Source organism: Trichechus manatus, unplaced genomic scaffold, assembly GCF_000243295.1.
Source record: "Trichechus manatus latirostris isolate Lorelei unplaced genomic scaffold, TriManLat1.0 scaffold00019, whole genome shotgun sequence".
Classification (NCBI taxonomy): Eukaryota; Metazoa; Chordata; class Mammalia; order Sirenia; family Trichechidae; genus Trichechus; species Trichechus manatus.
This window is the reverse complement of record NW_004443955.1, coordinates 283,544-297,378: the sequence shown is the minus strand read 5'-3', so window position 1 is coordinate 297,378 and position 13,835 is coordinate 283,544. Positions and strand designations below refer to the sequence as shown.

Here is a 13,835-nt window from a genome sequence, read left to right as displayed (position 1 = left end):
TTCAGGATTGTTGATTCTCTGTTTGGCTTAGTTTTTCGGATCTTTGTTGTGGAGGGACGGCGTGGTGCTTCTGCCTAGACCGCCATCTTGCCGGAGTCCTGACCTTTTGTTTTCTTCATGGACATCCCTGATGTCATTCCACAACTCGTCTATTCTTCAGTCATTAGTGTTCAACCTCTAAATTCACGTGGGATACACTCAAGGTCAAATTTTGGCTCTTGTGGACTTGCTCTAATTTTCTTCACCTTCAACTTGAACTTGCATATGAGCAATTGATGGTGTGTTCTGCAATCGACCTTTGACCTTGTTCTGACTGGTGATATTGAGTTTCCTATTGTCTCTTTTCAAAAATGTAGTAGATTTGATTCCTGTGTTTTCCACCCAGTGAGGTCCACATGTATAGTCCCCATTTATGTTGTTGAAACAATGTATTTGCAGTGAAGAAGTCACTGGTCTTGCAAAATTCTATCATGTGATCTCTGGCATCGTTTCTATCTTCAAGGCCATATTTCCCAATTACCAATCCTTCTTTGTTCCCAACTGTTGCATTCCAATCACCAGTGATTATCAATGCATCTTGACTGTATGTTTGATCAATTTCAGACTACAGAAGTTGGTAAAAATCTTCAATTTCCTCATCTTTGGCATTAGTGGTTGGTGTGTAAATTTGAATAATAGTCGTATTAACTGGTCTTCCTTGTAGGTGTATGGATATTATCCTATCACTGACAGCCTTGTACTTTAGGATAGATCTTGAGATGTTCTTTCTGACCATGAGTGCAACGCCATTCCTCTTCAATCTGGCATAGTAGACCATGCGTGTCTGACCGAAAATCGCCAATATCAAACCATTTCAGCTAATGCCTAGGATATCGATCTTTATGCAGTCCATTTCATTTTTGACAACTTCCAACTTTCCTAGATCCATACTTTGTACATTCTATGTTCCAATTATTAATGGATGTTTACAGCTGTTTCTTCTCAATTTGAGTTATGCCAAAATAAGAATATATTCATGAGGAATATTGGGCTGAAATTGTTTTTGTGATGTCTTTACCTGGTTTTAGTATCAAGGTGATGCTGGCTTCATAGAATGTGTTAAGTGGTATTCCTCTCTCTTCTATGTTTTGGAAGAGTTTGAGTAGAATTGGTATCAACAATTCTCTGAACATTTGGTAAAATTCCCCAGTGAAGCCATCTAGTCCTGGGCTTTTTTTGTTGTTGTTGGGAGATTCTTGATGACGTCTTCAATCTCTTCTTCTGTTATGAATCCGTTTAGATTTTCCACCTCTACTTGTGTTAGCTCAGGTGGGTAGCGTGTTTCCAAGATTTTGTCAATTTATTCTAGGTTTTCAAACTTGTTGGAGTGCAATTTTTTGTAGTATTCTGTTATAATGTCTCCAACTTCATTTATTTTCATTATTTGCATCTTCTCATTTTTTCCTTTGTCAACTTAGCTAGTGGTTTTCTATTTTATTGATCCTTTCAAAGAACCAACTTCTAGTTTTACTCTTTCTATTGTTTTTCTGTTTTCTATTTCATTTATTTCTGCTCTGATCTTTATTATTTCTTTTTTTCTGATACTTTGGCCTTTTTTTGCTCTTCCTTTTCTATTTGTTCCCATTTTCAGGTTAAGTTATTGATTTTGGATCCTCTTTTTTAATGTATGCATTTATTGCTATAAATTTCCCTCTGAGTACGGCTTCTGCACATCCTAAAAGTTTTGGTATGTTTTGTTTTCATTCTCATATGATTCTAACTATTTTTAAATTTCACTTTTGATTTCTTCTATGACTCAGTAGTTTTTTATTTTTTGACCCAGTAGGTTTTTTAGTAATGTGTTATTTCCATTTATTTATTTACTTTATTCTGTTATTGATTTCTAGTTTCATAGTATTATGGTGAGAGAAGAGGCTCTGTATGATTTCAATCTTTTAAAATTCATTGACATTTGTTTTGTGGCTTAAAATATGGTCTATTCTGGAGAATGTTTCATGTGCACTGGAGAAGAATGTATATTGTGCTGCTGTTGGGTATTGTGTTTTATATGTATCTGTGACGTCTAGTTGGTTAACAGAATCATTCAGAACTTCTGTCTTTATTGATTTTATTTTTACTTGTTTTATCCATCATCAAAAGTGGTGTATTAAAGCCTTCTACTATTATTATAAATTTGTCTATTTCTCTCTTCAATTCTGTTAGAGTTTGCTTTATAAATTTTAGTGCTCTGGCACTAGGTGCATAAATAATTGTTATGTCTTGGTGCACTGACCTTTTTATCATTATATAGTGTCCTTCTTTGTCCTTTATAATGGATTTTGACTTAAAGTCTATTTTGTCAGATATTAATACTGCCACTCCTGCTCTCTTTTGGGTACTGCTGCTTGGTATATATCTTTTTCTAACCTATTTATGTCTTTGTGTCTAAGGTATATCTCTTGTAAACAACATTGACTGGTCATTTTTTTTAATCTTTTCTGCCACTCTCTCTTTACTGGTGCATTTAAACCATTTACATTCCATGTCATTATCATTAGGTAAGTATTCACTGCAGCCATTTTGTTATACTTTTCAAAAATAAAAGCTTTTTAAGTTAACATATATACATAGATTCTCTGAAAATTCTTTAACAGAACTGCCTGATTCAATATTTTAATTCAAACTGACAGAATTTTCTGTTCAATATTTATTTTTAAAACTTGCTGAAATTTTCAAATATAAACAAAAAGCAGAGACTAGTACAATGAGCCCACTTGCACCCCTCACCACCCCAATATTATCAACTCATGGCCAATTTTTTTTAATATACACCCACTCCCCCTTTGCCCCACCCCATGTTATTTTGAAGGAAATTCCAAACATCCTATCATTTCAGCCATAAATAATACTTTGTTTATTCACTATTTTTTGAACTAGGTTACATATCCTCCTCAGTTATTCCTGGTTCCAATTAAACAGGCACCAAACTCACAAACCAAACCCACTCCTGTCCTTGGCACTGCCACACAGACCGTGGGCCACTATTATAGTGGGTGGTGAGGTTCCTTGGGCAACGGAGGGCACACTCACCTTTCACGTGAACCCTGGGCAAGATATTCTGAAAAGGGGCGGCATGCAACAGGTCACACACTTCTTCTAAAGACTTGAACACAGAGAAGGTCACATTAGGAAATTCATTCTCACAGCAAAGATGGATGAAGAAATATGGTCATGAACACAACATACACCTTTGGTATTTAGTGTAAAATAAGTACTCTGGGTGGCGCTTTCCAAGAGAACTCTCTGTGATGATGCAGTGTTCTATGCAGTTATTCAACATCGTGGCCATGAGCCTCATGTGGCTACTAAGCACTTGAAATGTGGCTAGTGCGCCTGAGGAACTGAATTTTAAATTTTATTTATTTCTAACTAATTTGAATATAAATACACACAGGAAAAAGGAGCATCCAGTGTGGGCTTCCTTCTCCAGGATTCCCCAGTTTGGCAGCCTTCTCCCCACCCTTCCCCAGCCAATTTGCTCCACTCACAGGAACCAGTGCTTTTAATCAGACATCATGGACAGAAGAAGAGCGTTTCTTCTATGAACACCCCTGAAGGTGAACACCTCAGAAAAAAAGGGTGAGCATGAGTCACCCTGTACTGTCCACTCCTCCCCACAGAGCCTAGACAAAGTTCTGAGCTGGCATTTGGAACCCTTTTTTTTTTTTGGATCATAAACTCCTTTGAAGAGGTAATAAAAACCCTACACAAGGTCCTTTCTCCAGAAAAATGCACATTTAGAGAGAAAACTCATCTCCAATGCCATAGGCGTTGCAAAACCCCTAACAACCTACTGTGAACCCAAAGACGGCCAAGAAGAGGACAAACACTGTTCATCATTGCAGAAGTGGAGGCTCTGGAACCCCCTAAAACGGGCCCCTAGACCAAGGCCCGTCACCACTACAGGGGCAGGCAGAAGACACACTCCACTCTGCACTTCCAGACCTCACAGATTTATGAAAGTTTCCTGAAATCATCTCATAATTCGATGCTAAAAGAATCTGTTATTAAAAAAATGGCTGTCAGATATGAGCTTGATGACCACCTGATGATAGTGAGTCCTTGAAGCACCGGGCCCCTGGGGACCTGATGCCCAATCACCCCATCTTGATTCTCAGGAGCTCAGGCTGCCAAGAGTGTGCCCATGTAGCCAGACCCAGCTGCCCCACTCTTCTCAGGGCATGACAAGAGGAATGACACATTTACCCTAATATCTCCACTGATCAGATTGGGAGACACAGGTGCCATCACACCTGCCCTTGCCAGGGTGTTTGGCCAGGATGAGGGCATGACCACTGCTATCTTGAAGACCTACTGGAAACCATAACCGTTTCTGTCCAAAAGGATTAAAGCAACACCATAAAATTCAAGTCTGTGGCTGGGCTTGGGGCAGAAGTGCCCCACTCTGACAGTCTAACTTTCCTCTACCTATCAGATGTGGGAAGGAGAGGTGAGGAAGAGGAACCAAGCAAGGGAGATGGGATCAGTGAAGAAGGGCAGGAAGAATGACCCAGGATCTGGAATGAAAGAGAAAGTAGGGCTCATAAAGCCAAGTCTGCAAGTGTACTTAATATCAACTGACAACTAGTTGTGACCTGTTTCCCACATGCCCGGCACTGCACTTGCCATAGGGGAGCCAACCACGGTCTAGACTGAGACATGCACAGGCTCTGGTCAAAGGAGTTCCGAGAAAGGAAGGGACGCTGGACTGGAAATGTGATGATTCACCTGGGTTCCCGAGACCTAAGAAGACCCCTTCATGCCTGAGGCACCTATTCCCGTGTGAGAAACAGGGTCTGGGCAGGCAAGGGTCATGCTAGTCAAGACTTCTCTTGTCCTGAGTTTCTAATGGAGTCCGTGAGTGGTACCAACAGTTAACGTGCTCAGGCATTATTTCACATCCACACAAGCCTCTGGGACAGTTTCTATTTTGGAGTTGAAGAAAAGCTCTGTTCCCTGCCATTAGCTCAGGCAGGTCCCCTCGGCCAGTCTCCTCAGGCAGCACCCCGCAGGAAACGTGCACTGCCTGCCCTGACCAGCATGGAGCTGTCAGGGAGTGAATGCTAGGGAGGCATCATGAGGATGGATACAGGCAGAAGAGAGCTTTTCTCACTCTATGCTGTGTGCTCTGGAAAGCTGCACATGAAGGACATTTTCTTTCTTTTTTTTAATTGTACTTTAGATGAAGGTTTACAGAACAAACTAGCTTCTCATTAAACAGTTAGTACACATATTGTTTTATGACATTGGTTAACAACCCTACGACATGTCAACACTCTCCCTTCTTGACCTTTGGTTCCCCGTTACCAGCTTTCCTGTCCCTTCCTGCCTTCTAGTCCCTGCCCCTGGGCTGGTGTGCTCCTTTAGTCTCGTTTTGTTTTATGGGCCTGTCTAATCTCTGGCTGAAGGGTGAACATCAGAAGTGACTTCATTACTGAGCTAAAAGGGTGTCCAGGGGGCCATACTCTCGGGGTTTCTCCAGTCTCTGTCAGGCCAGTTAAGTCTGTTCCTTTTTTTGTGTGAGTTAGAATTTTGTTGTACATTTTTCTCCAGCTCTGTCCAGGACCCTGTGTTGTGATCCCAGTCAGAGCAGTCAGTGGTGGTAGCGGGGCACCATCTAGCTGTACTGGACTCAGTCTGGTGGAGGCCGTGGTAGCTGTGGTCCACTATTCCTTTAAACTAATCTTTCCCTTGTGTCTTTAGTTTTCTTCATTCTCCCTTGCTCCCAAACGGGTGACACCAGTGGAGTATCTTAGATGGGAAGGGCATTTTCTAAAATATTTAAAATTCATTGAGAGATTACTATTTAAAGGAATTCTTCCTAGCTTATCTGGTTCTTTAAAAATTCACATTGATTTAAGTTAAAAAACTCAGGTTGCCCTAACATCTTCTTAAAATGTGGCTTCCCTGGACATCTGCTGCTCGCTGGGATCAGTGCCTGCCTGCTCCTTTGGGAGCTGCTCTGCTGCACCCCTGGGACTGGTAGGCTCTCATCCTGTGCCCATCACCCCTGTTACGGTGGGGGCGGCGACGAGGAGGTGCATGTGAGAGGCTGGTCACTCAGGCTTCTTTAGGGTGGAACATGGATGCTGGGGGAGACCTGTGTCCATGCTCTGAGTCCGTGAGTGGTGGGGACAAGGAAGGCCCAGTGCTGCTGGACTCCCTCTTGCCACCACATGGAAATGGCCTGCCTAGGGGTACAGGAAACAGAGTGGGAAGATGCAGGCCCTGACAAGAGGCTGTCCACTCCTGGATGTGTCCATGTCTGACCCTGGACTCCCCTCACCCAGGAGGGCTGGTGTGTGATGCCAGCCCAGCGGCTTAGCCTTGAGGACACTGCCAGCCTGATGCCCACATCCTGAGCAGATGACAAGGCACCCTGGCCCCTGTCCTTCCAAAACCCAACCTGGCCTCTGCAAAGCCACTGGGCAAGACACTGAGACCAAGAGACCGCTGCGAGAATCAGCCCCACAAAGACCTTCCCAGATAGGTCTAGAGAGACAACGTAATTCTTAAAAGTCCAATATGCTTTTTGAATAAATTTGGCAAGTCGATTTTAAAACTTACATGGAAGAACAAAGGTCCACAAAGAGCCAACATACTCTTAAGAAGACTGAGGTGGGGTGTGCCCTGTCAGCTATCAGACCAACGTGAGAGCTGTGACGAAGATGATAGCGCACTCTAGACCCCACGACAGTGACCAGTGGGACACAGCAGAAAACCCAGAGACAGAGCAGCGTGTTGTGGGGACTCCTGCAGACAGCAGGCAAAGGAGGAGCTCTCCAGCAGGAGGAGGAGGCTCAGCTGATTATCCCCTAAGGAGAAAGGAGCCTGGCCTACATCTCAAACTGCACACACCAATCAATTCTAGAAGGATCATAAACTTAAATGTGAAAAGCAAAACTTAAAAACCTTTAGAAGAAAATATAAAAGAATACCTTTATGAATTCCTACGTAGGGAAGATCTCTTCAAAAAGATACAAAAAGTGCTAGCCATTATAAAAAAAAATGGAATTAAACTTAAGAACATCTGTTCATCAAAAAATCACCATTATGAGAATGAAAAGTTAAGCCACAACAAGGAGAAGTATCTGCAATATACATAACACATTAAAGGGTTAGCTTCTAGAATATACAAAGAACTTCTATAAACAAGCTATGAAAAATGGGCAAAAGACACAAGTGGGCATTTGGCAGAAAAGGACCCAGGAAGAGCCAATCAACAAAGGAAGATGTCCACCTCATTAGGAAAGAGGGAAGCAGGGGGGCCGTGTGAGATGACATTTCATACTCACTAGGCACACCAATTCAAAAAAACTCAAAAACTTTGGGTTGAAATGAAACATTGGGGACAGACCAACAGGCCAAATGACAGCAGGTGGAGGCACCTAGTCAGCTTGTGAAAGCAAGGGACCTCCCTGTGAGAGTCGTAAGTTGGGGTGGGTTTCCAGGTGCTCCCCTTAGTGTGCAGTCCCCTGTGTTATCCACAAGGTACACATACATAGTTACATGTAAAGTCAATAAAATTTAATCAGATTTAAAACTCAGTCCCTCAGTCACACTAAGTCACACTTTAAAGTGCTCAACACACACACGGAACGTTTCCATCACTGCAGACAGCTCTCCTGGGCAGCAAAATGCTACACCTGACGTGTCTGTCACCTGAGCTAGCTTAAATGGAACAAGTATTACATAGCGAAACATTTTTATGTAGCTTAAATAGAAAAATATTCTGGAAACAATGAACTATATTACTTCTTTTTTTTCAATTGCAGGGAACAAATTCAAATTAAAGTCTAAAAACAATGGTGCTTTAGTGCACTGCCCCCACCACCCACTAAATAACCCCACACAATCAAGCCTCTGGTCCCCGTGGCCATGGCTCACCAGGCTCTGCTCAATGAGCAGGCAGAAGAGGACAGCATTGCCCACCTCCCGCAGGTTCTGGAAGCACACCGTCTTCAGCTCGGCGTACTCCACAATGTCCTTAAGCTGGTGATGGAAGAACTCAAGGATGCCTGTGGGCAGAAAGCGAGTGGTGAGGTCGAGGAGGCTGGAGGAAGCAGAGCCCTGAGCAGGAGGGACTGAGCCCACACGACGCCCTCTGCACTGCCACTGTGCACTGCTACAAAGACAGCCACCTGGACAGGCCCTCTGCAGGCCCACGTGGCCTGCGGGGGAGCAATGGAGCCTCTCGGTCAGCCTGGTCCTTCCGAGGAGGCCTCTGTGACAGTGCTGTCACCACAGCACAAGCATAAGGGAGAAAGCCCACTTGGTCATCTAGCAGAGGCAGAAAGGTTATTTGATAAAATACAATATCCACTCACAGGCATAGAAGGGAGCAACGTAATCTGATAAAAGGCATCTATAAAAACCCTGCAGCCGACATCCTGGTGGCGTCTGCCCACTTTCCCCCCAGGTCCAGAGCAAGCCAGCATGTCTGCACCACTGTCATGACGCCCGTGCAATGTAGCAGGCACGAGAAAACACAAGGCATAAACACAGGAGAGAGCCAGTATTCCCCAAGTCCGTCCCTGGAGTTCATGCCAACACAGTCAACAACCACAGGGAGGTTTTTCTTGAGGGGTGGAAGCAGACAAGCTGGTTCCAAAGCTGGAGCAGGAGGAGAGGAGAATGAAGGGGGGCGGGTAGGAGGGAGAGAAGAGAAGAGGAAGGGGGCGGGGCAAGGGAAAAGGGTGGGGGAGGAGGACTGGGAAGAAAAGGATGGGGAGAGGGAGGGGGAAGATGAGGAAGTTGGGGAAACAGGGAGAAAGGAGAGATGGCCACCACCACCCCATGGACTGTCTTGAATTGTAGCCCTGTAAGCCCCAGCACCACTGGTTGAAACCACAGTCCAGCTCCCTGCTCCCCTCCAGCTGGAAACTTTCTGGGGGAGTCCAGGGAGGCCCTGTCAACCCCTCAGGGACCACTGGGCACCCGATCACCTCGCACTGGCCCCTCAGTTCCTCTAAGACAGGCCTCCAACACACCTACCCCTCCCACTGGGGAGAGCAAATCTAATCGTCACCAGTAACTTCTGACTTGACTCTCTCACTTTGTCCAAGAGGGTCAGCTTTGCCTCCTTTCCAAAGGCACATGTCTTCTGCCTCCCGCCCCCAGGCAGCAGCTGGCCCAGCCAGCACCTGCCCGCCACCCGCACACACCGTCTTACCAGGAGAGCCGTACTCGTGCCGGGGCAGGCGGCAGATCTTGGGCATCACCTCCATCAAGGTCCTAACGTACTGCAGGATGGTGCCTTGCAGCTGGGGAAGACAGGGCTGCATCAGCCATGCCCCACCTCTCCGGGGAGGCAGCGGCTGGTGCACACTGCCTTCAGCGAAGTGAGGGACTGCAGATCACTCTGGCGGGAAGTTAAACCCCGCTAGTGGGAAAGGAAGCACCTCCACAGGTGTCTCCACACACTAGTTGAATGCACGTTCCAAACCCATGCCCTTTTCAGAGCACAGGCTCTGACGGGTGCCAGCAGGCAGGGAGGGCTTGGAGTGTCTACACATCTCACAGGCAGCTGCACTGCAATTTCTGCCACCTAACAGGCACGTGCAGCTCTAAGGAGAGAACAGAGTGGCCAACAGACCTGGCAGGTAGGGGCTGGAATGGGGGGGTAGGTAAGGGTAGGGGGAAGGGTGGCGATGGGGGCTTTGCTCAGTTAGGTGCCCTCATGGGCAGCACCCAGGGGGCATGCACACCAAGAGGTCTGATTGGGAGGACAACAGCACCACAGGTCACTACATGCGCATGTGTCTGTGTGCATCACACTTGCTACCATGGCCGGCCCCAGCACCTCTCAGCCAACACTTGTCCACTGAGGCATGGGACAGTGGGTGGGTGCTTTCTGGTTGCGGTCCATGCAGTTGAGAAACCCCAATCCTGGGGATGGGCGAGCAGTTAGGAATGGTGGACGTGCGGGACCCAGCGGCCTGCATTGGGCAGTCACAAGAGCTCTGGAGGAAGGCAGTTTTCCCAGGAGGCTCTGCCTCCTCTGATGGACTGAGGACCTCTGCAAAGATGGGCCAGGGCATCTTTGTGCTTAGCCAAGGCGAGGCCAGTCATCCTAGCTCCTCTCATGTTACCAGGAATGCTGGGGCCTGGCAGGACCTGGAAGGGTCATGGGGTCATGGCTGTGCCCAGAGATCAAATCCATCTATGTTCTAAATAATTTTTTATCTTGACATATATGATTGTAAATTGTCAACTTCTTAGAATTCTGTGGCCTTTGCTTTGCGTAAGTTCACTTTAATTCAATCTCGGCCCACTTCACATTGCCACACAAGCTTTCCCTTGGCAGTATATGAATCATGAGAAAGATGTGAAAATCTGTATTTGGCAATGAAGAATTTTTAAAATAGATGGGCTCACTCACAAAAAGATGAATTTTAAAAAAAAGTTAAGATTTTGAAAAAAATGTGTCTCTTAGTTAACAGCAGAAATAAATTATATACAGAAAAGAAGATCCATCATAGGTAACCCTCAGTGCCACCACCTTTCCAAAAGGTCCTGACGAGCAAAGCTCCACACAGACTGGGCCTGTGCTCTCCCCTCGGACCTTGGTCTGAAATGTGCACCACTCAGCCCCAGGGATTGGCCACCCACCACGAATCTCACACGCACAAACTAACCAGGCAGCAGCACCACCACACGCCTGCAACACCAGTGTGCACGGCGTCTACCGGCCGCATCGCCAGCCAGTGCTGCAGCCCCTACAAACACCAGGATGCCTCCTCATGGCTGAGACACACACACCATTTTCCCCAAATTATTCTACCCTGATGAACTCAAGGCATGTGTGAAGGAAGCGCAGTGCACTGCGGGAAACGTACCAGGCTCTTGACCACCTTCAGCAGCTCCTCCATGACCACGGCGATGCCCTGGTAGCCGAGCAGCCGACAGATGACTTTAAAGTGTGGAGGACCCACAAAGTTCCTGTAGCTGCCATAAATGCTGGAGTAGGCCAGGTTCAAAGCCTGGGAGAACAAGGAACACAAGCACTTGATAAGTCGAGCTGTAACCATGGTCCTCATGCACACACTCAGATGAAGAATCAATATGCAAAGAGGCATTAAACACACAACACCTTTGGGTTAGGATATCCAATGAATTTGCTCTTAAGACTATCCAAATAACCGGCACATATTCAATCTGTTATGAAAAGCAATCTTGCTAAAATAGGAAAAAAAGAAACAAAACCATTTTGTTTTTCAACATTTACTGAACTGTCAATTCTACACGAGACATTTTGAGGGTCCTGGGATGAGAAATGACTATGTCTCAGAGCCCCATCTCTGCCTTCATTGAGTTGCCCTAAGTCTCCACAGAGAACAGTTCCCCTGCAGAGTGAAAGGCAAGAAAGGGGGTCAGGGCGGTGTCCTGGAGGGGACTGCTAAGCTCGTCAAGGATAGCGGATGCACAGACGTCAGGGAGACACACTCCCACCAAAAGACAATTAGCTCTGTGGAAACTGGGAGCCTTGTAGGGATCTGCCCATCTTCCTGGCTGCTGCCGCAACCTCAGGGTCCTCAGCTGGCATTCAGCGGACAATTCTACCACTATCTACTGAACAGAAAGATTTTCAAACATTCCAGAAGTGTGTCAGTTTAAACAGGCTTTTAAATGTTCACTGGGCCTGTGTGGAAGGTGGGGATCCCTGTGACACCCTTGATTTTGCCTCTTCTTGTATTTCTGGTACCAATTAAAAACTCAGTTGTTAGGCATTAATTGACTGACCAGGAACCTTGAGGGAACAGAGGGAACTTCTTTTCTTCAAAACAATATTTTATAGTGTTTTCAGGAGATTAGGTTCCCATTAAACAATTTCTACACGAACTGTTGAGTGACATTTCTTATATTCTTCACATGAGTGAACATTCTCATTATCTCCATTCTGGAGGTTCTGTTTCCAGTAATCTAGTTCCCCTGTCCCCTAACCTTCTCATCTTATTTATTTATTTTTTAAGTAATGGTTGACCTTTTGGTCTCATATAGATGATTTTTTTAAAGGAGCACAGTACTCATGGGTGAGATTATTTTTTGAGCCAATCTGTTATATAGCTAAAAGATGATGTCGGGATAATTTCAGCTCAAGGTTTAAAGAGTATCTAAGGGCAACAATCTTGGTGAGTCCTCCAGTATCAATCGATCCAATAAGTCTGGTTTTTAATTCTTTTTAGGAATTTCAGGTTATGATCCACATTGTTCTCCCATTCTATCAGGAGCCATCTATTGTGGCTCTGATCAGAACAGCTGGTACTGGTAGCCAGGCACCATCTAGTTCTTTTCATCTCAGGGTAAATGAGGCTGTGGTTCTTGTAGACTATTAGTCCTGTACATTAGTTTCTTCTCTGAGACTTGAGTTTCCTTCTATCCCTTTTGTTCTGGTCGAATAGAGACCAATAGTTGTATCTTAACAGAGGTCATTTCCGATGACTATTCAAAACAGGCAGGAAGACTGAGGGAAAAGTCTTGCCCAGTTTTGTCTTGTAAAACACTGAACCACAACTCTTTCTGCAATTTTGCCATTGTTAATATGTAATTCCTATGTTTAAATAATCTTTGGACATAACAAAGTTCCACATTGGCAGAAGAAATAAAAGTAACTCAGATAAAGTGTAATTGTGGTGGAACCCAACATCTACCACACCCAAAGGCAGGGCAAACGTAAGAGTACAGGATATGAACTGCCTTTGATAACCCGATGACATTTTTAAATTGCTCTCCCCATAGAGGGTGAAGTGGAATTGGCAAAAGTTGTATGATAGATACATTTATGATGCCTAAAAAAGAAAAAGAAGAGCTGCTGAGGCTACTCATGAGATTAGGTTTCTTGGTTTGGAGGTTTAGGGTCATGGTTTCAGAGAACATCCCAGTTAACTGGCCTAATAACATGTTTAGTGCTTTGTTCAACCTCCTAGTTTGTTGAGTAGGGCCAGAGGTGTTAAAAGCTTGCAAGCAGCCATCCAAGGCACAACAATTGGTATCTATTCACCTGGAGCAACAGAGAAAGGAGAGTCAGGAATAGGAGGAGGGTATGGAATGTGTGGCTAATTGCCTCTGTGAACAACTGCCTCTTTTGCCATGAGACCAGAAGAACTGGATGGTGTCCAGCTACCATTACTGCACATTTTGATCAAAGATTCTACAGGAGAATTCTGATCAAAATGGGGAAAATGCAGAAAAGAATTTCAAATTCTCATAGACTCCAGACTCCATGGGGACTGGATGAACCCCTGAAATTACTGCCTTGAGATAATCTGTAAACCTTAAACCAAAAATATCCCCTGAAGTCTTGTTAAAACCAAAAATAGTTTAGCTTAACTAGTAAAAAATGTCTGCCTTGAACATTATGCTCTTTTTAAGAACTATCTATATGGGGTCAAATTGATAACAGCAACTTGAAAGATTAGATAAGAACCTTAGGGGGCAGTGAGCTTACATTAATGAGGGAAGAACAACTCAGAAAAGGAGGGTGAGAATGGTTGCACAACTTGAAGGATGTAATCAATGTCACTAAATGATACCTGTAGAAATGTTGAATTGGTGTATGTTTTGCTGTGTATATTCTCAACAACAACAAAATAAATGAAGTTTAAAAAAAAATTGTTCTACCCATGAATTTTGATGGGGAGGGAAACAGCAGAAAGCCTAACTCTTATGATGATGTCTCTGACACTTGTGAAAGCCAATTCACACCTGAAGAGGCCGTTAACCCTGGGTTCCCTACCCAGGTAGAAGCCATCACATTCCCACTGAAGGCTGTTACTTTCACTTTAAAAAGATTTGTG

At 44.7% G+C, this 13,835-nt stretch overlaps 1 protein-coding gene across 1 annotated transcript in view; it reads right to left on the bottom strand.

Moving 5' to 3' along the window:
• CYFIP1 (cytoplasmic FMR1 interacting protein 1) overlaps nt 1-13,835 on the bottom strand; it is a 181,397-nt gene that overhangs the window by 17,948 nt on the left and 149,614 nt on the right. The window contains 4 exon segments of the mRNA XM_023727827.1: nt 3,070-3,142; nt 7,927-8,057; nt 9,212-9,302; nt 10,878-11,021. Coding sequence (XP_023583595.1) covers nt 3,070-3,142; nt 7,927-8,057; nt 9,212-9,302; nt 10,878-11,021 — 439 coding nt within the window.